Raw genomic sequence first — 21,499 nt, 5'->3', positions numbered from 1 at the left:
TCGTAATATTACGTCTTTTTTTCTCGTAATATTACGAGATTATTCTCGTAATATTACGTCTTTTTTCTCGTAATATTACGACTTTAATCTCGTAATATAAGGTCTTTATTCTCGTAATATTACGACTTTAATCTCGTAATATTACGACATTAATCTCGTAATATTACGTCTTTATTCTCGAAGTGAACAGTTTTTATTTATTTTTTGTATGGCCCTAAAACGCCGTCGTAAGAGAGAGAGAGAGAGAGAGAGAGAGAGAGAGAGAGAGAAACTTCTCCATACCTTCTGTAGTTCAGCTGATCCTGCTCTTCCTCCTCTCCAGCTACAGACCCCGGAAGCTCAGCCTCATCCGGGTTATGTAGAGCCCCGCCCCCTCCCCCGCTATATCACATTATACCCCATCACCGCTAGAGGGAGCCCGCGAGGGAGTCCTCAATGCATGGAGCTGAATGGAGCTAAACAGCTAAAACTCTCATTTAAAACACTGTATAACTACTTCTCTGGAGTTTTCCTTTAATTTTACAAAGTAGAACAAAGTATTTCACTAAAATAGGAAAGAAAACGTACCTCTATATTTCCATTTTCTAAAACTAATGTTTTTTATTCAGTAGATTTACTAGCATTACTGCTACTGATGCTGGAGTTACACCCAGAACATGTTTAATATGTTTAAAACTGCAGTTTAAAATCTTTAGCAATTATCTCTGTGGTGATTAAATAGTTATAGTTGTTCTGTTTTTTTATGAGTACAATTTTATTCTATAAAGTATCAAACATTTATAAATTATTATTTTGCTATTCCAGTACAAACTTTTTTTAATCTAAATTTTATTTCAAATATTATGATTACATTTTCATTGTATTTACCTTCTTGATGTCCTGCAGTTTCTTGAAAAGGAGATCATACTGCAGCAGATGTTGTTTGTTGCTCACCTTGAGTTTATTTGTTTATAGAATGATAAAAACTTTTTTTTAACTTTTTCAAAATGAGTCCAGCAAGCATTCTCATTCTACTACAAAATATTAGCCAATTTTGACAGAAAGTTTTGTACATATTAAAGGAAGAAGTTACTGATGTTGAGACTATTTGGGCCAGATTATATCAGGTTCTGTGTAGAAATATAAGACAAACACATCTGGGGCCTCATGTACTAAAGGTGCGTACGCACAAAAACATTGCGTACGCCATATTTCACGCTCACGGTCTGATGTACTAAATTTGACTTGAACGTGTGAAAGTGCGTTCCCCCACGGAAGTTTTGTTTTGGGCGTACGCCTTTTTTTTGTGCGTATGTATTGTGTTTTTGTCATTTGGCGACACTTAGAGGCGATGCATTGAAATTACAACTATTAAGATATCCTTTATGCACACATTGAAGTAAGCATTATTGGGTAAAATAAAGTAAATTAATCAGACAGTTTCATTGTCTTACAGAAATAATCGTTTAACGTGTTTCCACTTAGCCTAGATCAGGTTTGCGCTGGAGTTGTTGGAGATGCAGCGTTGGCATTACTGGAAAATACTGCTAATGGCCGAATTCATTGAGCGCGCATTTTCCGTGACCATTATGTTTTTTTGGCCCATGATGATGACTGGCTTATAAGCAGTTTTAGATTTCCAAGAGCATAAGAAAACAAGCTGAGTGCGTGACGTGTGTCTTTTTGGTAGGCAACTCATTTAAAGCATTTAAATGAAAGCATTTATCTTAGAATAATAAAACTTAAAACATGGGTAATTATACGCTATGCGTATATAATATTATTATTATTATTATTATTATTAATAATAATAATAATAATAATAATAATATTATTATTATTAATAATAATAATAATAATATAACATTATACTCTGCGTAATTGAGGGAGGAGTCGTGGCAAGTGTGCTGCTTTCGTGCATTTGCGCTTGATTTCAAGTTGATTGTGATGTACTAAGAGAAAGTACGTGGAATTCTGCCTACGCACGGTTTGATAAATCCGGATTTTTTTGTGCGTACGGAACTTTTCAGATCTGAGCGTACGGAACATTTTAGTAGGAAGTCCACGCAAGTCTTAGTACATGAGGCCCCTGGTTGCTTGAGCCACTTAAAACTACCCCAACAAATAGAACTTACCAAATTTTACTCAAAGGTCAGAACTATGGTTAAAGTAGAAATTGTGACATTTCTTTTTAACTATTTAACAAAAGATCCATTAGAACTAAGAAATCTTGAGGATTATTTCAATATGTAAGAGTGCTTTACATCAATAAACCCTATGTTAACAAGTGATTCTTAATTTGGCTAGTTATATTGGTATATAATATAATACAATCATGTAGTCCATATTTAATTTAAAATTTAATATTAAACTTTGATTACTGAAAATTAACTGAATAAGGTGAGCTGTCACTTAATTGACCAATGGTACCATTTTGACCACCCCAAAGAGAAGCAGTTACTCCTTGTATTAAATAATAAATGCTTCACTTTGTGATGGTCACCATGGTAATTCAAATTAGTACTGACAAAATTTACCATGCAAGTTAGCACTGTTCAAACATTTACACCAAATTGATACAACCTTTTTAACACTGTATGTAATAAATGCTAATGTTGTACCAGATAGACTTGGTCCTCACTGTTGATGGTAAACTTCAAGTGATGCCCCAAATTGTTTGCACTTACATTTCAATTTAGAATATATATTTTTAATGAAATTAATGGAAAGAGTTAAATGAGGACAAAAGACCAATACAAATTCCATGCATTTTACAAACTACCAATGAGGCTGATAAAGTATTGGCACTGTCCATTCTTCTAAAATCAGGAGTATTAACTGAAGCTTGTCATGCTTTTAATAGAATAAAGTTCCTGCTATGCAGAGAAGGCTTTCTACTGGATTTTGGAGTATTGCTGTAGGGATATGAGTTTATTCAGCACCAAGAGAATTAGTGAGGCCATGTATTGGATGGAGAACAATCACTCCAGAGAATACAGTTCAACTGCTCCACAGACCAGTACTGGAGGGAGAATTACACCTGCCTTTCATTACACATAGACTACTACACTCATGCAAAATTCTGTAGTCCAAATTTGTGCACAGATTTTTCAGCAAAATGTGTTTGGTTGATAGTGTCTATTCAAATAACAAAAAAAATTGCACTTACTAATTACTATGGAAAGATCAGTGCTGTTGTTAGAGCACCAATTGTGACATTGATTCTGGTAGAAATTTTGTTTTATCTAAATTTAATTTAAAATATTAAGATTACATTTTCTTTGCATTTACCTTCTTGATGTCCTGCAGATTCTTGAAAAGGAGATCGTACTGCAGCAGATCTTGTTTGTTGCTCTGAAGTCTTTCTATTTATGTATTCTGAAAGATTTCCATAAATTGAGGTCATTCACAGCTCCTCCCTGTAAAATCACCTTCTGACATCACAATGGACCATTCTGATTTCTGTATAGAAGGGTACTTCACACTTGATATTCATATGCAAACGCAAGTTTTAAAACTAAATATAGCTGCAAGCGGCAATAAGCAGGTTCAAGCACCAACTGGCACGATGGTGCCTAATAGAGCATAGGATGATGATGTGTAAGAAAGTCTAATACAATTGGAGACACTCTGTCACATTTAGAGATTCTTAAATGTCTTTTACCTGTTATCAATGTTGAGCAGAGGCTGTTAAACATGATCAGTGCAAAAGATCTGCTGCAGTATGATCTGCTTTTGTTAAAATCTGCAGGACATCAAAAAGGTAAATGCAACAAAAACATAAATGAAATTTAGATAAAAAAAAAAGGTCTACTGGAATCAAAGTCACAATAGGTACTCAAATAACAACACTGACCTTTCCATAGTAATTATTAGTAAGTGCTATTTGTTGGAGTTATAGAGGAGCAAGGAGCAATCAGTGAATCTCTATAGAGGAAAAAGCTCACTTCAGAATCTGCTCTGAACCTCAAGCCACTCGACAAAGTCTGAAATGTATAAAAACAATTTTTTTATTCTAAAAAGTATAAAACATTAATAATGTAAAAAAAACAACATAAAAATAAATGTTTGATACTTTTTTACTCATTTCTCCAAAACAGAACAAATATAACTGTTTCATTATGCAGATATAATTGTTAAAGCTTATAAACTGCAGTTTTAATCATTTTAAATTAGCTCTGTATGTAACTCCAGCATCAGTAGCAGTAATGCTATTAAATCTACTGAATAAAAAACATAAGTTGTAGAAAATGGAAATATAGGGGTATTTTTTCTTTCCTATTTTAGTGAAATACTTTGTTCTACTTTGTAACATTAAAGGAAAACTCAGAGAAGTAGTTATACAGTGTTTTAAATGAGAGTTTTAGCTGTTTAGCTCCATTCAGCTCCATGCATTGAGGACTCCCTCGCGGGCTCCCTCTAGCGGTGATGGGGTATAATGTGATATAGCGGGGGAGGGGGCGGGGCTCTACATAACCCGGATGACGCTGAGCTTCCGGGGTCTGTAGCTGGAGCGCTGGAGGAAGAGCAGGATCAGCTGAACTACAGAAGGTATGGAGAAGTTTCTCTCTCTCTCTCTCTCTCTTTCTCTTTTTCTTGTTGGAGGTTGGTTGATGTGTTGTAACAGTAAAGAGGTCATTATTTTGCTGTGATTCTATTTTGAACTACAATTCCCTGCATCAACAAGAGAACTGCGTGTTTTATTTATTAATTGTCCCTCCGCGGCCCCCGTAGCTCCAGAGGAGCTTGAATGCAGCGCAGGAGGTAAACAGAGCTGAGGAGCTCTGTGAAAAAGTGCTGTTTTAAGCAAATATAAGTATTTTTGAGAAAAGTTACTGGGAAAATGAGGTCTTATATCAGTTCTAGTCACTCTTCTGTGCATTTTTAGCGGGTATTGAAGCATATTTTACCTAATAATTAATTATTTCTGCCCCGGTCGGGTTATCAGCTCTGAGGTACAGCCGTTTCAGCGCCAAAGCACTACATGTGACTGAGCCTGAAAATGTGTGTTCATGTGCTGTATTTACTTCTGTTTCATATTTTATAGATATATGTGCAGTTACAGATGCTTAATAATCGTCTGGGATTATTTTTGTTGTGTATGTGCAGGTATGTTGTGGTTCTGTTTATTTAATTAATGTAAATGATCAGTTCTGGAGCACATATCTTCAGCTCTTACCACGTTTAACCACGAACGATCTAGAAAAAAGGGCTGAAGAGGGATGTTTATTAACAAGATCAGTTTTGTTAAAAGGATACAGCAACAGTACAGAGGGGTACATTACTAATATCGAAGGAGTGTTAAGGTTTTATCCAACATTAGATAACCTCGCTAATGCTAGCTAGCTGGGGCTAGCTCGACTCTCCAAGCCCGGTGAACAGTGCTGCAGGTTAGCTAGTTATAACTTATAAATTAAGTCTGTTAGGTATTTAAATTAAAACTAGGTTAGATAGTTATAATGTATAAAATAAAGCTAGGTTACCTAGTTATAATAATTTAGAATATAATAATAATTTATAATTTATATATTTTAAAATTAAAGCTAGGTTAGCTAGTTATAACTTATAAATTAAAGCTAGGTTAGCTAGTAATTAATTGTCAAAAGTGCTGCTAATGCTTTAGAATTTTTTTTTTTTAAAGAACTAAGGTTTCCAGAATATTATATTTATATAGTTACATAATGTTCACCAGGCCTTATAGAGTCGGGTTAGCAGCATTAGCAGCACTGTTCACCAGGCTTGGAGAGTCGGGCCAGCGCCAGATAGCTAGCATTAGCGAGGTTAGCTAATGTTGGCTAAAACCTTAACACTCGATATTAGTGATGTACCCCTCAATACAGTTGCTGTATCCTTTTAACAAAACTGTTCTTGTAAGTAAACATCCCTCTTCAGCCCTTTTTTCTAGATCGTTCGTGGTTAAACGTGGTAAGAGCTGAAGATATGTGCTCCACACCATTGTTGAGTGTGGACTTACTTCTACCTCCTCCCATCACAGGCTCACTTTCAATTAGAAATGGCAGCCCCGTGAAAAGAGCCTATAGGCCTTTTTAGTTGTGTCATTTTGAAGTTGGTGACATATTTCCATATTTGGGGTTCCATGTCTGAACTGTTTTTGTAAATGGCAAAAATGAACAGGCTTTTTAAAAATTCCCCTCTATCACATTCTGTGCTAAATTCACGTTTAGGATTCTGCACGTTTTAATCTGTGCACATTTTCCTCCTAAACATCACTGGATCCTCTGAATTACGAGATCGTTTAAGTGTCCTAATTAGAATAATGCTAGCGTTTAGCTAATGCTACAGTGCACTGAACTGACCTCACAGCACAGCAGTACAGAGTGTGATGGGACTATCAGAGATTAGGGCTGGACGATTAATTGCATTTGCGATAATCTCGCGATATTTTAAAACGCGATTCTCTAATCGCACTGGCTGCGATTTGACTGGTCACGTGACTTGGGAGCGAGTCAAGCCGAGGACGAGCGGAGCATACCCGAGCAGGAGGCAGGGAGGTGGAGAAGTGAAATCAACACAGCGCACTTTAGGGCGTTTTCACACCAGCACGGTTTGGTCCGGTTAAAACGAACTCTGGTCCGTTTGCAACTTTAGTGCGGTTCGATTGAGCAGGTGTAAAAACAGTAATCGCACTCGGGTGCGGATCAAAAGAACCGGACCGAGACCAGCTAGAGGAGGTGGTCTCGGTCCGGTACCAAACGAACTCTGGAGCGGTGTGCTTGTGGTGAGAACGTGATCCGGTCTCGATCCGACCCAGCTATTAAATATAAGCCATTTATTTGAGCTAAACTGATGATAAAGCAAGCATAGTTTAAACCAGGGGTCTCAAAGTACCGGCCCGCGGGCCACATCCGGCCCGCGACGCGGTTTCATACGGCCCCTCACGGGTTAACAAAATAAACATACATCTGGCCCGCAATTCAATTTAATTATTTATGCTTTATTATGTTAGTTTTCATATTTTATCTTAACTTGTATTTTGGTGTGTGTGTGTTTTTTTTTTTTTGTTTTTTTGCTTACGCTGCTTTGCCTGCTTTAATAGTCTCCAGTAGCCTTCAACAGTCTAACCTTGCAGCCGTGGTCCACTGAACTCAGTAGTTATAAACATCCTGAGGTTAGCAGCGCGCTAACTGACCTGTTTATAATGTAATCCGAGCAGTGCCTCCGTGACGGCTGCTCTGAACTGCTGCTGTTAGCTGCTTGGGCTGAAAGATGAACTGTAGAGAGCTGTATTATCCGGTTAGTGGGGTTATTTTATTTCATACACAGAAGAACTTAAAAATTTTAAAAACGCTCCAGACTGGCTCAGCTGAGCCCTGTAGCCCGTGGCTGGGCTGTAGCTCTGACTAAGCAAAGACTGCGGGCTTGTGGTGCTGCAGCTGCAGCTCCCACTAGTGGTTGGATGAGGAACTGCTAAATCTGAGGAAATGCTAAATCTGTCACAGCTCACAATTTTTGATTTTATATTTATTAAGCCTTATTTCAGTATCAAACGTTTTGATCAAAGTTAATATAACTTGTACTTGATGTAATTTCTATTCACTTGAATAGTTTGGTTCTTGATTGATGGAGTTTTTGGATTTCATAACATGACAAATTAAAGGGATTTATGTTAATAGAGCAACAAGCAACCATTTTTCCATGCAACTGTAATATTTGATTGAATAAATAGTATATTGAGAGTTATTTAACATTAAGGAGTAATTACATTCATTTTATATTACATCTGGTTACATTTTCTTATATTTATAAGTTACATCTGGCCCTCAGAGGACAGCCAATGTGTCAATGTGGCCCTCGGCAAAAATGAGTTTGAGACCCCTGATTTAAACTAATATATTAGCCAGATAACGCTAATTACCACAGCTGTGAACAAACACTGTGTCCATGCACGCGCTGCATTCACTGCTCTGTTTATTATGTATAAATCTGCTCTGCACGTAGAAACACTGTGTTTGAAAGTGCAGCGTTTCAGCGTTCAGTGTTAAAGCACAGATATTTGCGCTGGAACACAAAATATTCTCGCTGTATTTACTTTTTTCGTATATTTATATTTAATGTACTCCTGTGTCAGACAGGTCTGACCAATCAGAGGACACAGGCTGCTCGCGTGGTTTATTGATGCGCATTTTGGTGCGTTTACATTTATGCCTATGGGGAAAAGGAAAAACTATATCTATTTATTTTTCTATAAAAAAAAACAAATGGTGAAAAGGAAAAGCATATTTTTTTTGCTTTATTGTTATCTGTGCTTTAAATAAATCTGACATTGTTTATTATTAAACAGATTGATTTATTTCTTCTGTTGTTGAAAAATACTTGAAGACAAAAAAAAATCGCATTTTAAATCGCAATCGCAATTTATAGATAAAAAATTGCAATTAGATTATTTTCCAAAATCGTTCAGCCCTATCAGACATATGACACTGGCTGTAGAGCTCCGGTCAGATCACGATTTGGATTATTCTTCTTCTTCACAGAGGATCATTCAAAGTATCTAAATATCTTCAAATCAAATCAAAGTATTTAAACAGGTGAAAACTCTTTCAGTCTGGTGATGTTGAGCAGTGTAGTCTGTTATGCTGTCCGTACAACTACATGACTACAGTATTTTAACAGACTAAAGTCTGACTTTTCCCATCTGAAGACAAATCAGACTTTTTACACAAATACTTTTTTATCTCACAGGCTTTTTACTTTGTTCTGAAGAGGGAGAACGTAAAATAATCTCAGTTGTAGGAAGTAAAACATGAGAGTGGGTTGAGAGGTCTCTCTCTCTCTCTAAAGCATATACGTTCCATACCAGGCTCACTACTTTTAATAATACATGCTCAGAAAAAAGAAAAACACTATGTGAAATGTTGAAGTTATTATTCACTAAACATATAGCTACATTTCCATGACAAGTAATAAGAAGTGATGATATTTAAGGTGGATGTTCATTCATAAGCTAGAGTGAGCTAATGGACAAATACTAAAAACAAGATTCATTTTGTTCAGATAGCTGGTTTACAGGCTTTAGTTAGAGTTGATGAAATTTTGGGTAACATTAGCCTCTGTAAAACTGCAGCAGGTCTTGGAGCTGCTGCTCTGAATCTGCTGGTGAAGAGCTTATGCTGCTCTCTGGCTCTGCAGATGAAGTTGGGCTTTAAACCGTTGCTGTGATTTGCCACCGTGTCCACTACATTGACTTAGTAAACAAATCAGTTAAGCCATTGATGTGGAGCTGCAGTTTTTCTGGGTAAAAATCACAATAACATTTACATTTCTCACCAAATTTTCATTTGTGTTTTTTATATTTAAAGGTTTTTGATCTACATATACCAAAAAAAACCATGTCTTGAACTCAGGTGTGCCCATCAATGTTAGCCTGAAGCTAATGTGGTGGAAAATAATGAACTGTTATCAGGAGTTGTAAAAAAAAAAAATCAGGTTTGGTTAATATGTATGGGATCTTTTATAAATTAGTGTAAAGGAAAAGGCTTTGGACAGCATTGGTCACGTGATCAATGTAGAACGAATCAAGCATCGGCACTGTGATTCAAAGTAATGCGTGTTGTTTTTCTGGCACATGTGTTACGACCTGGACTAGGTCAGCCCGTAACATAGAAAAAAAAGGCCCCCATGCCCTCCTGGTTCCCCAACCACACATACTCCTGTTAATCAAAAGGTTTAGTTTATTTAACAAATTGTAAAGAATACAAGGCTTAGGTCAAAGGGGAAGCAACAGTTAGGGATGATAGAAAAAATAATAAACAAAACAAAACTAATTTAAAGATTAAGAAAACTAACTTACCTAACAAAGAAAAGAAAATGAAATACAAATCTCTAACCTAACTCCCTAATAACAAACCAAGAGAAAGCATAGAAAAATAAACTCTTTCGGTGGGGGCTTTAAGCTCCACCTTTTAACATTATATAACTATACATTGGTTGAATATAATCGTTACCAAACACATTCAGTTTTAGGGAGGATTCTTCCGGCCCCATTTCTTGGCGTCATGTCATGTTCCCTTTTTTGGAGTTAATCGTGGACAAATCAACATGGTACAGTTTTTTTAAAAACCCTGTCCTTCACCTGCCCAGCTTTCTCGTGGGAGAAGACTGACCTTGGGCCTCTTGAGACACTTTGTATGACTAATGAACCTGGTTAAGCTTTCTTAGCCGTTATGAAGAGCTTTTCTGGGTACTTTCCAACTATGGCCAGTCATTATCATCTTTCTTGTCTGTCTCCCCCTCAGATCCCAGCTGCACCTGGTACAGACTGGGCCTTACTGAGGAAAGCCAGACAGAGTTTTAACAGAACTCAATGAACTCATTCACATATGGCCAAATGTACTAAAATATGAGTAATATAACATATATTGATCACTAATATCCTAATTTAGGGCCCCACAGTGGGCGATATTATATCGTATACAATATATCGTGACATAGAAATATCATGATATTAAAAATCCATATCGTGATAATAGGGCTGTTCTGTCTTAAAAGTAGTCTATTATTTACTGTGAAGCTTTAGGTGTATTTATTGTATAATTGATTTAGTTCACAGTTTATATGCATGCACTAAATATTCTGCACTATTTTTTGCTCCATTATATTATTTTATGCTATATTATTTATTTTGCCACATTATGATTATTCTGTTATACTATTATACTATATTCCTGAAATTAATTAATTATTTTAGTTTTCCTATATCGCCAAGTATATCGTTATCGCAAAAATACCCTGAAATATCGTGATATTATTTTAGAGCCATATCGCCCACCCCTAGTTGGTTCCCCCTGGTGGTGACCAACCAGTTTGGTTAAATGGCATCACACAGTAACCTGCAGTAGGAAGGCACACTCAAACAGAAAGAAAAAAACAATAATCAGCAATTATGACCTATAGGGTTGTAACACATGCCTCAAATCTTAAGATTTAGGGGTAACATCACTATTGCTTTCTTTATTTCGTTCTTTAAGTTCTCAGTTTCTAGTGAGACCAGAACAGAATCAAGAGTGTCTGAACAGTGGGCAGTCCTTTTAAAGGCACTAAACAGGTGGCTAGAGGACCACCAGCGCCCCCCTTTTATGGTAATATGAAGATGTCCCAGTTTTTTTGTCTGTATAGTGTAACTGATTTAGGCAGTTCTCTTCAGTTTATTGACCTGCTTTTTATTATTCAATGGCATTTTTCTTTGTGTTTTTCAGAAATGAAAATGTTCTCCTAAAATTCATCACCAACAAAAAGGATATTTAACTAAGAGGAATGTTAAACTGCTGACAGAGGTGAAGCACAAGCCATCCTGAAGAATCTCCAGAACACGCAGAAATTGTTTGATACATTTAACAGACAAATGAAGCCAAGTCCCAAAATGGAGAAACAGCAGAACTCTGTCAAGAGTTTTACTAAACAGAGTAATCTCAAAAAACACCAGCGCATTCACACAGGAGAGAAATCGTATCACTGCTCAGACTGTGGGAAGATTTTTACTAAACAAAGTAATCTCAAAATACATCAGCGCATTCACACAGGAGAGAAACCGTATCACTGCTCAGACTGTGGGAAGAGTTTTAATCAAGGCAGTCATCTCCAACAACACCAGCGCATTCACACAGGAGAGAAACCGTATCACTGCTCAGACTGTGGGAAGAGATTTATTGAACAGAGTACTCTCAAACGACACCAGCGCATTCACACAGGAGAGAAACCGTATTACTGCACAGACTGTGGGAAGAGTTTTAATACACTGGGGACTCTAAAACTGCACCAGCGCATTCACACAGGAGAGAAACCGTATTACTGCTCAGACTGTGGGAAGAGTTTTAATAGACTGGAGACTCTAAAACTGCACCAGCGCATTCACACAGGAGAGAAACCGTATTACTGCTCAGACTGTGGGAGGAATTTTAATCATCAGAGTAATCTCAAAAAACACCGGCGCATTCACACAGGAGAGAAACCGCATCATTGCTCAGACTGTGGGAAGAGTTTTACTACACAGAGTACTCTCAATAATCACCAGCGCATTCACACAGGAGAGAAACCATATTACTGCTCAGACTGTGGGAAGAGTTTTACTAAACAGAGTACTCTCAATAATCACCAGCGCATTCACACAGGAGAGAAACCATATTACTGCTCAGACTGTGGGAAGAGTTTTACTAAACAGAGTACTCTCAATAATCACCAGCGCATTCACACAGGAGAGAAACCATATTACTGCTCAGACTGTGGGAAGAGTTTTACTACACAGAGTGATCTCAAACGACACCAGCGAATTCACACAAGAGAAAAAACTATCCCACATTTGTCCCACAGCAATTAAAAGTGCAAATCGTAAATCTTTCAGACAGAACACCTTATCCTACACAAATGTTTCACTCTGTTACTTGGGACACGTTCCACCAAAAACAAACATGAACTAAATTTAATCATGGATTTTACAGGTTCAGCAAAATGAATCTTAACCAGGGATGATGTTTATTGAATTCCATGTTGTGTTTTCTCGTATGTTTAATATTCCAGGACATTCTTTGTGAGACAGAGTTCAGTTCTGAAGAAGGAGAGGTATTTTGGGTTTGAGTGATGGACACTGAGAGCTCCCAAAAGTGAGACCCAGAGCCACAGAGAGACGACACTGTGCCGGGTGGACCGGAGGAGCATCCAGACCCTGCAGAGAGGCCAACAAAATCCTTTCCAGAGGTTAAATAAAATGGTCAGCTGTAGTTCCCATACTGAAATCAACCCACTCCAGGTTTGTGTAGCGCAGTAAGGTTGCAGGCTCATTCACTCCCTCTGATGGTGTTCTCGTTTGTCTATGGTTCAGTCGTTCTGATTAAAAATCTGTTACCATAGAGAGATATAGATGGATATTTGGTCGTTGTATTACTCAAGTTTTATACTCGCTTATCTTTTTCTTATTGAATATTATATGTTGCTGAAGTTTTTTAAATCTACAAATTTACTAAGAATATCCAAATCATGTGGTTTTTAATTGTTTTTATCCACTGCAAACTATTATCTTTGTATGGCTTAACCTCTATATTTACTCATCTGTTTGTTTTAATAAACGGCTTTTATATTGCAGATCTGCAATCTCATTGTGTTTTCTCAACATATGTTTGACATGAAACCTATTGGCCTGAGATTGTCTAATGTTATTATTTGTTGAATACTCAAAGGTGCCCAACGGAGAAATCCAGTGTGAAATGTATTTGTGTTGAATTGAAACATAGTCAATTTCAGATTGAAATTCAGAGAGAAATATTTTTTTAAATGGTTCAGGCTTAAAAGGGTTAAATATACATTTACTTCCAAAGGTAGAGTAGCATGTGTTTAACTTGTATTCTGTAAAGTTTTTTTATTGTGAATGCTTGTGGGTTGTGTCATTCACCAACTACACTTAATTACCAAATTCTACATTTGAGATATTGACCATTTTTATTAGTAGCTAGCCTTGCTAAATATCCAAACACAGCATTTGCAATTTTACTGACCAAATGAATGAAAAGATGGCGGTGAAAAAAAAGATGAATGAAAAGATGGCGGTGCGCAGTAGTGCAACGGCCTCTCACGCTCCTAGCGAACACCCTATTTTGAGCTGTTTTTATGCCGGTTCTGAACCCAACTTCACGTGCCCCACGCGTGTGAGTTATAGCAGAACTGAACTTTTGAGGATTAAGGACAGTTTGGTCAGTAAAACAGCAACTATGGACAATAATACCTGAGCTTCACTGGGCAGACTACAGCTCCTCCGCGCTCTCTGACTCTCATGCTGGTCCCCACATACCATGCCCCACTGCGACACTCCAAAACCACCAGTGTTGGGCACGTTACTTTGAAAAAGTAATTAGTTATAGTTACTCGTTACTTCTCCAAAAAAGTAACTGAGTTACTAACGGAGTTACTCCACTATAAAAGTAATTAGTTACCAGTAAAAGTAACTTTTGCGTTACTTTTTATTATTCGCCCGTCAAAAAAAGGAAATCAATTATGCATTTACTATTATTATTAGAAAAATAACAAACGAAAATAAACCCAAAATGTTGACAAAAATATAATCTAACGAATTTCAAAAAAATAAAACGAAATTCTGCACACAACCAAAGAAAATTACTAAAACTTGTAATACTGAAAAAAGCGGAAAAACCACACTCAAAAGAAATATGTATATATAAAACAAAATAATAGACAAAAACAACAATTTAATGCCCGTTAAAATGGTATTAATATAACAGCTTCACCAAAAGGGAATAGAGGTTAGATCGGGCCCAAAAAAACGACCGGACCCAGCCCGAGCCCATGCACGTTCTGCCCAAGCCCTACCAAACCCGAACCATAAACTGTCATTATGAGCCCGACCCGATCCACCCCATAAACTGTCTGTTTTCGGGCTGATTGAATGAGCGAAATATAATCAGAATTATGTTAATTAACACTGTAACATAGAAGCATAGAACTATTATTTAATTTAAATGATTTTTAAGAACAGCTACACACAATGCTGCAACGCGGAGGCGTTCACGTGCGCCCAGAGCTACGTGATTACATTTTTAATTTTTATTATAGTTTAATTTTATTTTGTTTTTATTTTTTCTGTTCAGTAAGTTTTTGGGTGGGCGCGAGCGCTTTACAGAAGAACTAAAGGACCACGAGGTGCCGCACTCTCGGCACAGCTCCCGCTGTACAACTGCGCTGTACAACAGCGCTTATAAATAAATTAAACACAAAAATGAGGATATTCTATCAGTAATTTCAGTTCGTTTTAGTTAGTTTTATAAACACAAAATACAGTTTGAGATAGTTATGTTTTTTCCTTTTAATTACCGTTTTTATTAGATTCAGTTAACACAAATGTTTTTTCACTTTCAGTTTTCGCTATTTCGTTTGCTTTAGTGAACAATAATAATTGGTTACTTATCACACCAGAGATTTATATAAAATAAAAATAGGAGCCCGATTTCGGGTTGGTCCTCGGGTCAGGTCGGGTTCGGGCAGAGAATCTAAGCTCTAAAAGAGAAAGCAGCAGCACCACAAAAACCGGAGCAGCTAAAAAGAGTTTAACGTCCTTAATTCGGAACTTGGGCTGTCCACGGCAATCACTGAATTAATTAGAGCACGCAAATAGTCACAATTGTGCCTCATTTCACCACGCCAACCCACAGGCACAGCAGCCAGTAGCTCAAGTTCACCGGACAGAGGAGGGGTTAACCAGGGCAAAGCCAGTAAAAAAAAAGCGGCTAAAGTAAAGTGCAGTAACGGGGTGTCGGAAATGGTAACGCCGTTATAGTTACAGTCAGAGTAATTAGTTAGATTACTCGTTACTGAAAAAAGTAACGGCGTTAGTAACGCCGTTAGTTTTAACGCCGTTACTCCCAACACTGAAAACCACACAGAAGACCATTACTGTTTTGCCCAGTGACGGAGACGCTGTCCTGCAGGACTGCTTCGACTGCACCTCCTCTCTGAATGTCTGACTCGTCGTTCTTGCTGATGAGGCCAACAACAGTTGTGTCATCATCGAACTTGACGATGTGGTATGAGCTGTACTTTGCAGTACAGTCACGAGTCAGCAGAGTGAACAGCAGTGGACTGAGCACACAGCCCTGGGGGCGCAGGTGCTCAGTATGGTGGTGCTGGAGGTGTTGTTTCCAATCCTGACTGATTGTGGTTTCTCAGTCAGGAAGTCCAAAACCCATTTACAGAGAGAGGAGCTCAGGCCCAGCAAGCTCAGTTTTCCGATCAGGTGCTGAGGGATGATGGTGTTGAATGCTGAACTGAAGTCAATGAACAGCATTCGAACATAGCAGTCTTTGTTGTCCAGGTGGGTGAGAGCCAGGTGGAGCGCAGTAGACATGGCATCATCTGTTGATCTGTTCGGACGATGCGCAAACTGCAGAGGGTCCAGTGAGGAGGTCATTGAAACTGGACAACAAGCTGTTAACTGGAGTCTCCAGACGTAATCATATTTATCAATTCTGTCCAATCACATGTCAATTGCATAAATGTATAACTGCTTGGATAAAGTCTGAAGGGTTCTCTCTCTTCCTCGACTGGCTTTAGTTTATTTCTCTCTTTTTCTCTTTCTCTCTTTCTTTCTCTCTGGGTTGTGAATGTGTTGATCTATCAAGATTTTAGTACAATATGTGTTGACTCAATGAAGTACTTTGTCTTTTCTATTATATATCCATTGGCGTAGGAACCGGGGGGATAGGGGGGACATGTCTCACCCAATATTAGAAACAGGTGGTTTTGTCCCCCCCAAAAATGATATCGTTTCAGTCAGATCAGCTGTACTTTTTATGAGGAGACAGACCGGACCAATCACGGAGCCGGTTCAGGTATTAAGTCCCGCCTCTCAGTAGAAACAGCCAATCAGCTTGCTGGTTTTGCGGCGCGTGGCGGCAGTGTGCTGTTGGGGGAAGCCCCTCCCCCTCACTGTGAGATTTAGCAGCGAGATCGGGACACGCAGCCGCTTCAGCTGATCTTAAAACAGATCTGGATATACAGAGATTTTTCTAAAAGAAAGGTAACGGTAGGCTAACCACTTCAACTGTGATGATATGTTTCTGATAGCTGGTTAAAAACACACGTCTTTGAATCTGCACACAGATCAAAACCCACTGTGATTAATAAACTGCAGCTGTGTTAGTGAGTTACCTAAACTTTGGAATTAGCTAGATTGGGAGTCAAGGTTAAATAAAAAAACAGCTATATATGTAATGTTCAACTTGACCTGTACCTGATCAGATAATCACTATTTCACTATTAATTTAGGATTACAGGACTTACTCTAAGCTATAATGAACGAAAATACATTTAGCTAACTAGTTATCTAGAAGCTGGATGTAGTGGATAGCCAGAATGTAGTACAGTACTTTATGTTACTAGTTTAAAGCAGTTTCCTAACCCTGAGCACTGCCCTTAAAATTAAATTGTGTGTTTTCCAGCGGATTTAACTGATCAGCTAATAAACATTTCTTTATTGAGTTTACCTGTTCAAATCCCTTAGCTCCCTCTAGACCCTAAATCAATCATTATGTATATCCAGCAGTGTATTAAACACATCATACCACCACTTACTTTATTAAATGCCTTTAAAGCAGAGGAAGCTCTAGAATATGCAGAACAGTGTTAATATGCAGTAGAATATGTAAGAACAGGGCTGAGAAACACTGCTGTAACCTGACTTCTGTTCATTTGTAGTTCACAGTAAGACCACATGTCCTGACGTTTATAAAAATCTCTATGAAACGTAAAGTTACATTCTTTTACATAAAAGAACAACATCTTAAGAAGAGCTCTTAGTAGAAAAAAAAGCCCAGGAGAAAATGTAAATATATGACAGAATTAAAATGCCAATTCATAGTAATAAGAATAATAATAAAAAATAATAAACAAATCTATTATTATAAATATTAGGTGATAACTGATCATTTTTGTCATATGTATATAATTCAGACATTGTATGCATAATTTTTAACAGTAATGTAGAAAAATATCTTAGCCTTTGTGTTGCATGTTCGTTGATCCAAGGAGTCAGCCGACACGGAGATTGAGAGTGAACAAGTATGATTTATTTCAGAATTCTGGGAAGAACATTACAGGCATGCATCCTAGCCTAGGCTAGACGTCGCCCCAAGTTCTTCTATTTTATTTAGAATTAACCACTTTCAAGGAACCCCACGTCCTAGCCTTTAATCTAACCCAATATGGGCAGATTTGGGTACGCTACCACACGGTCTCATTAGCACTGTTTTCCTTTTATCCTTTATCCTTTTTCCTTTTATCCTTTTATCCTTTATACCGGTTTCTTAAACATAAAATAGAAGAAAGAGAAAAAAAAAAAATTTAGTTGTTCAATCCAATTTACCAGGATTAAGCCTACTGGATCCCATCACTCATTCTGTTTTAAATATCCAATATGCAGATTTTTTAATAAAAAGGTAATCTGCTCACCTGTTTAGGATGGGCCCAGATGAGTGATGAAGTCTGTCAGCTGTGGTCCTCGCCGGCCGAAACCTTGGATCACGTCGTGAGGTCACCAAATTGTAGAAAAATGTCTTAGCCTTTGTGTTGCATGTTCGTTGATCCAAGGAGTCAGCCGACATGGAGATTGAGAGTGAACAAGTATGATTTATTTCAGAATTCTGGGAAGAACATTACAGGCATGCATCCTAGTCTAGGCTAGATGTCGCCCCAAGTTCTTCTACCTCGTATCCTCTCCATATTATATACCCCTCTCTGACGTATCTAGGTTGCTAGGTGGTTGCTAGGCATGAATGAGTAATACTTCTCGTTTTATGCTTATTCTTCCAAATATGGTATAGTTATGCATTACACTTTAGTTTTTTAGACCTTCTCGGAACACGTGAGATGTATTGATTGACCTTTGTCCAGTAGGCCCTCTGGGGAATCGTGGGTTGCTAATTTCCCTTTCTCGGTGACAAGGGGAAGATTCACTTCCCCTTAGTGACGGGCCTTGGGTTAAACAAGGTTCATATTCTCTTTTGATCATGATTTCCTACATCTACAGTAGCCATGTTCATACTCTCTGTTGATAATGGTTTTTCTACATCTACAGTAAGATTAGTTAGTTAGTATATCTTAAACAAAGCTTGAAGCTGTATGTATACTTTTTTGCAGACGCAATCTATTAATGTAAGGTTACAAAATGTACTTTATTAATTGGTTTCAATGTAGCTGCTTGACCTGTCCCTAGACAGTGGGAGTAAAAAGAGGAACCCTTTAGTCTGCTAACCTCTGTAACCTCAAGATGTTTAGCATTTGAAGAGGAAGTATGCTTTCTGCAGTTGACCAGTTCAAGTGTCTCTTGGGTCAGTTGGGACACGGGTCAGTGCTGCTGATATGAGAGGCATACGTGATTCATTTAAGCAAGTATAGAATGTGTCTACGTGTGGATTAGTGACTAACTCTTGATTCAGTGATTAATGATTATTAGAATATAGATTATAGCTTACATAGATATATTTGTGTAATATGTGCTTTAATTATAGGTTAAGGCTTTGGCTAGCATGATTATTTTAAGCTAAGCTTGTTATCTTAAGGCCAATCTTCCACAGTAACTGTAACGTGGAGTAACATGTTTAGGTTGTAAAATCACCTTATAATAATAATGTACTTTTAATTAGTCATTAATTAGTAATTTCCACAAATGTTGTTCTAGGAAACTGTAGGGTGGGCTTGGGTTCATATTGGCAAATGTGTCCCCCCAATATCAAACCCGCTCCTACGCCCTTGAGATTCTTAAATGTCTTTCACCTGTTATCAATGGTGAGCAGAGGCTGTTAAACATGATCAGTGCCTAAAACAGGCACATTTATTGAAGATTGTAGAATATTCATCAAGTGAGTTAAAATTAGGCAAAAGATCTCGTTTTGTTAAAATGTGCAGGACATCAAAAAGGTAAATGCAACAAAAATGTAAATGAAATTTAGATTTAAAAAAATGTCTACTGGAATCAATGTCACAATAGGTACTCTAACAACGTCACTGACCTTTCCATAGTAATTATTAGTAAGTGCTATTTGTTGGAATTATAGAGGAGCAAGGAGCAATCAGAGAATCTCTATAGAGGAAAAAACTCCGTTCAGGATCTGCTCTGAATCTCAAGCCACTCGACAGAGTCTGAAATGTATAAAAACAAACATTTTTTATTCTAAAAAGTATAAAACATTAATAATGTTAAAAAACAACATAAAAATAAATGTTTGATACATTATAGAATGAAAATTATTATTTATTAATTTCCCCAAAACAGAACAACTAGAACTGTTTCATCACTGCAGAGATAATTATTAAAGCTTATAAACTGCAGTTTTAATAATTTTAAACATGTTCTGTGTGTAACTCCAGCATCAGTAGCAGTAATGCTGTTAAATCTACTGAATAAAAACATTAGTTTTAGAAATATAGAGGTATGTTTTCTTTCTTTTTTCAAGTGTATGTATTTATTTCTAAAATATATGTGAGCAAATGTGTCTTTTTTCCAGAGCTTAACTGGGAAAATAGAATAAATTCACAGTCTCCAAAAAGCCATGCTCTTTCTGATTAGTTAAACATTTACACAGGCAGTATTCAGAATGGCATACTACATACTACTCGCGTACTAAATCTGCCTAAAGCTAGTATGCAGTACGCGGTATGCGACCAAACTGAGGATCTGTAGTGCACTACAGGTACCCGGATGGTGTACTACTCCGCTCCGATTCCGCAGTGTGCACGGAGAGCTATCTTCGCGGTGTACTGCATCCCAACATGCATTGCGACTGGCTTCTCCAGCTCGCTTCAGAAAAAAACAAGATGGAGGCGAGTGCGAGAGAATTATGGAAATATATATATTTTTTAATTAAGGGAATTATTTTGGAAAGTATTGGCTCACCACTGTCGAGACCCTCCGCTGCCTCGGCCGAGCGCTCTCCGCGGCCGGGACCCTTCGCTGCCTCGTCCGAGTGCTCTCCGCGGCCGGGATCCTCCGCTGTGTGCTGCCTTGATGTAGTAAATAATTCCCTCAGTTTTAATAAATTATTCTGTTATTTTAATAAATAATTCCCTCAGTTTTAATAAATTATCTTGTTATTTTAATAAATAATTCCCTCAGTTTTAATAAATTATTCTGCTTAATAAATAATTCCCTCAGGTTTAATAAATTATCTTGTTATTTTAATAAATAATTCCCTCAGTTTTAATAAATTATCTTGTTATTTTGATAAATAATTCCCTCAGTTTTAATAAATTATTCTGCTTAATAAATAATTCCCTCAGGTTTAATAAATTATCTTGTTATCTTAATAAATAATTCCCTCAGTTTTAATAAATTATTCTGCTTAATAAATAATTTCCTGTTTTAATAAATTGTTATTATTTATTTAATAAATAATTCCAATAAATTATTCTGTTCTTTTAATAAATAATTCCCTTCGTTTAATAAATCGTTCTGTTGATTTAATAAATAATTCCAATAAATTGTTCTGTTCTTTTAATAAATAATTCCCTTCGTTTAATAAATCGTTCTGTTGATTTAATAAATAATTCCCTCAGTTTTAATACATATTTTTCTTTTAAATAAGGTAGTGATTTGAATACAAATTAATAAAATTGTTTCACTTGTGCAACGTGTCTCATTTCTTTTATTGTTGAGATTGTGTAAATATGAATGAGAGTTTGTTTAAATGTGTTGTTCTTGTTGGTATTTACATGGATGAAAATAGTAATCTACTAAAATAAATAGGAAAACATATTTAACTGGAACATACTTGGGTTGTGGGGGCTGCTGCTAAATGGTTGTTAGAATTGGGTTAACTGCACTTACATTAAACTCTAAAATAAAAGCAGCAATTGCTGTTCTGGACAGTATGCAGATCTCATTAGTCTTAATAATGAAAAGGTAGGACATTTTTCATGTTCTTTCTGTTTACAACTCACTCTTGAGTAATTCGGAGCACTACAGAGACTGGTGTGTCCCAGCAGGACTGTGTAGGGTACTACAATC

At 37.0% G+C, this 21,499-nt stretch overlaps 2 protein-coding genes across 2 annotated transcripts in view; both read left to right on the top strand.

The window, feature by feature from the left end:
• The window catches only part of LOC125801350 (zinc finger protein 239-like), a 108,382-nt gene extending 95,044 nt beyond the window's left edge, over window positions 1-13,338 (top strand). Inside the window, exon 2 of the mRNA XM_049477934.1 lies at window positions 11,196-13,338. Coding sequence (XP_049333891.1) covers window positions 11,342-12,313 — 972 coding nt within the window. The 5' untranslated portion in view covers window positions 11,196-11,341 and the 3' untranslated portion in view covers window positions 12,314-13,338. The remainder of the gene's footprint in view (window positions 1-11,195) is intronic.
• LOC125801169 (zinc finger protein 585A-like) overlaps window positions 4,510-21,499 on the top strand; it is a 418,011-nt gene continuing 401,021 nt past the window's right edge. The window contains exon 1 of the mRNA XM_049477436.1: window positions 4,510-4,530. The gene's annotated coding sequence lies outside the window, so the exon portion shown is untranslated. The remainder of the gene's footprint in view (window positions 4,531-21,499) is intronic.

The sequence above is a fragment of the Astyanax mexicanus genome, chromosome 4 (assembly GCF_023375975.1).
Source record: "Astyanax mexicanus isolate ESR-SI-001 chromosome 4, AstMex3_surface, whole genome shotgun sequence".
NCBI classification, from domain to species: Eukaryota; Metazoa; Chordata; class Actinopteri; order Characiformes; family Acestrorhamphidae; genus Astyanax; species Astyanax mexicanus.
This window is presented reverse-complemented; position numbering and strand designations above follow the sequence as displayed.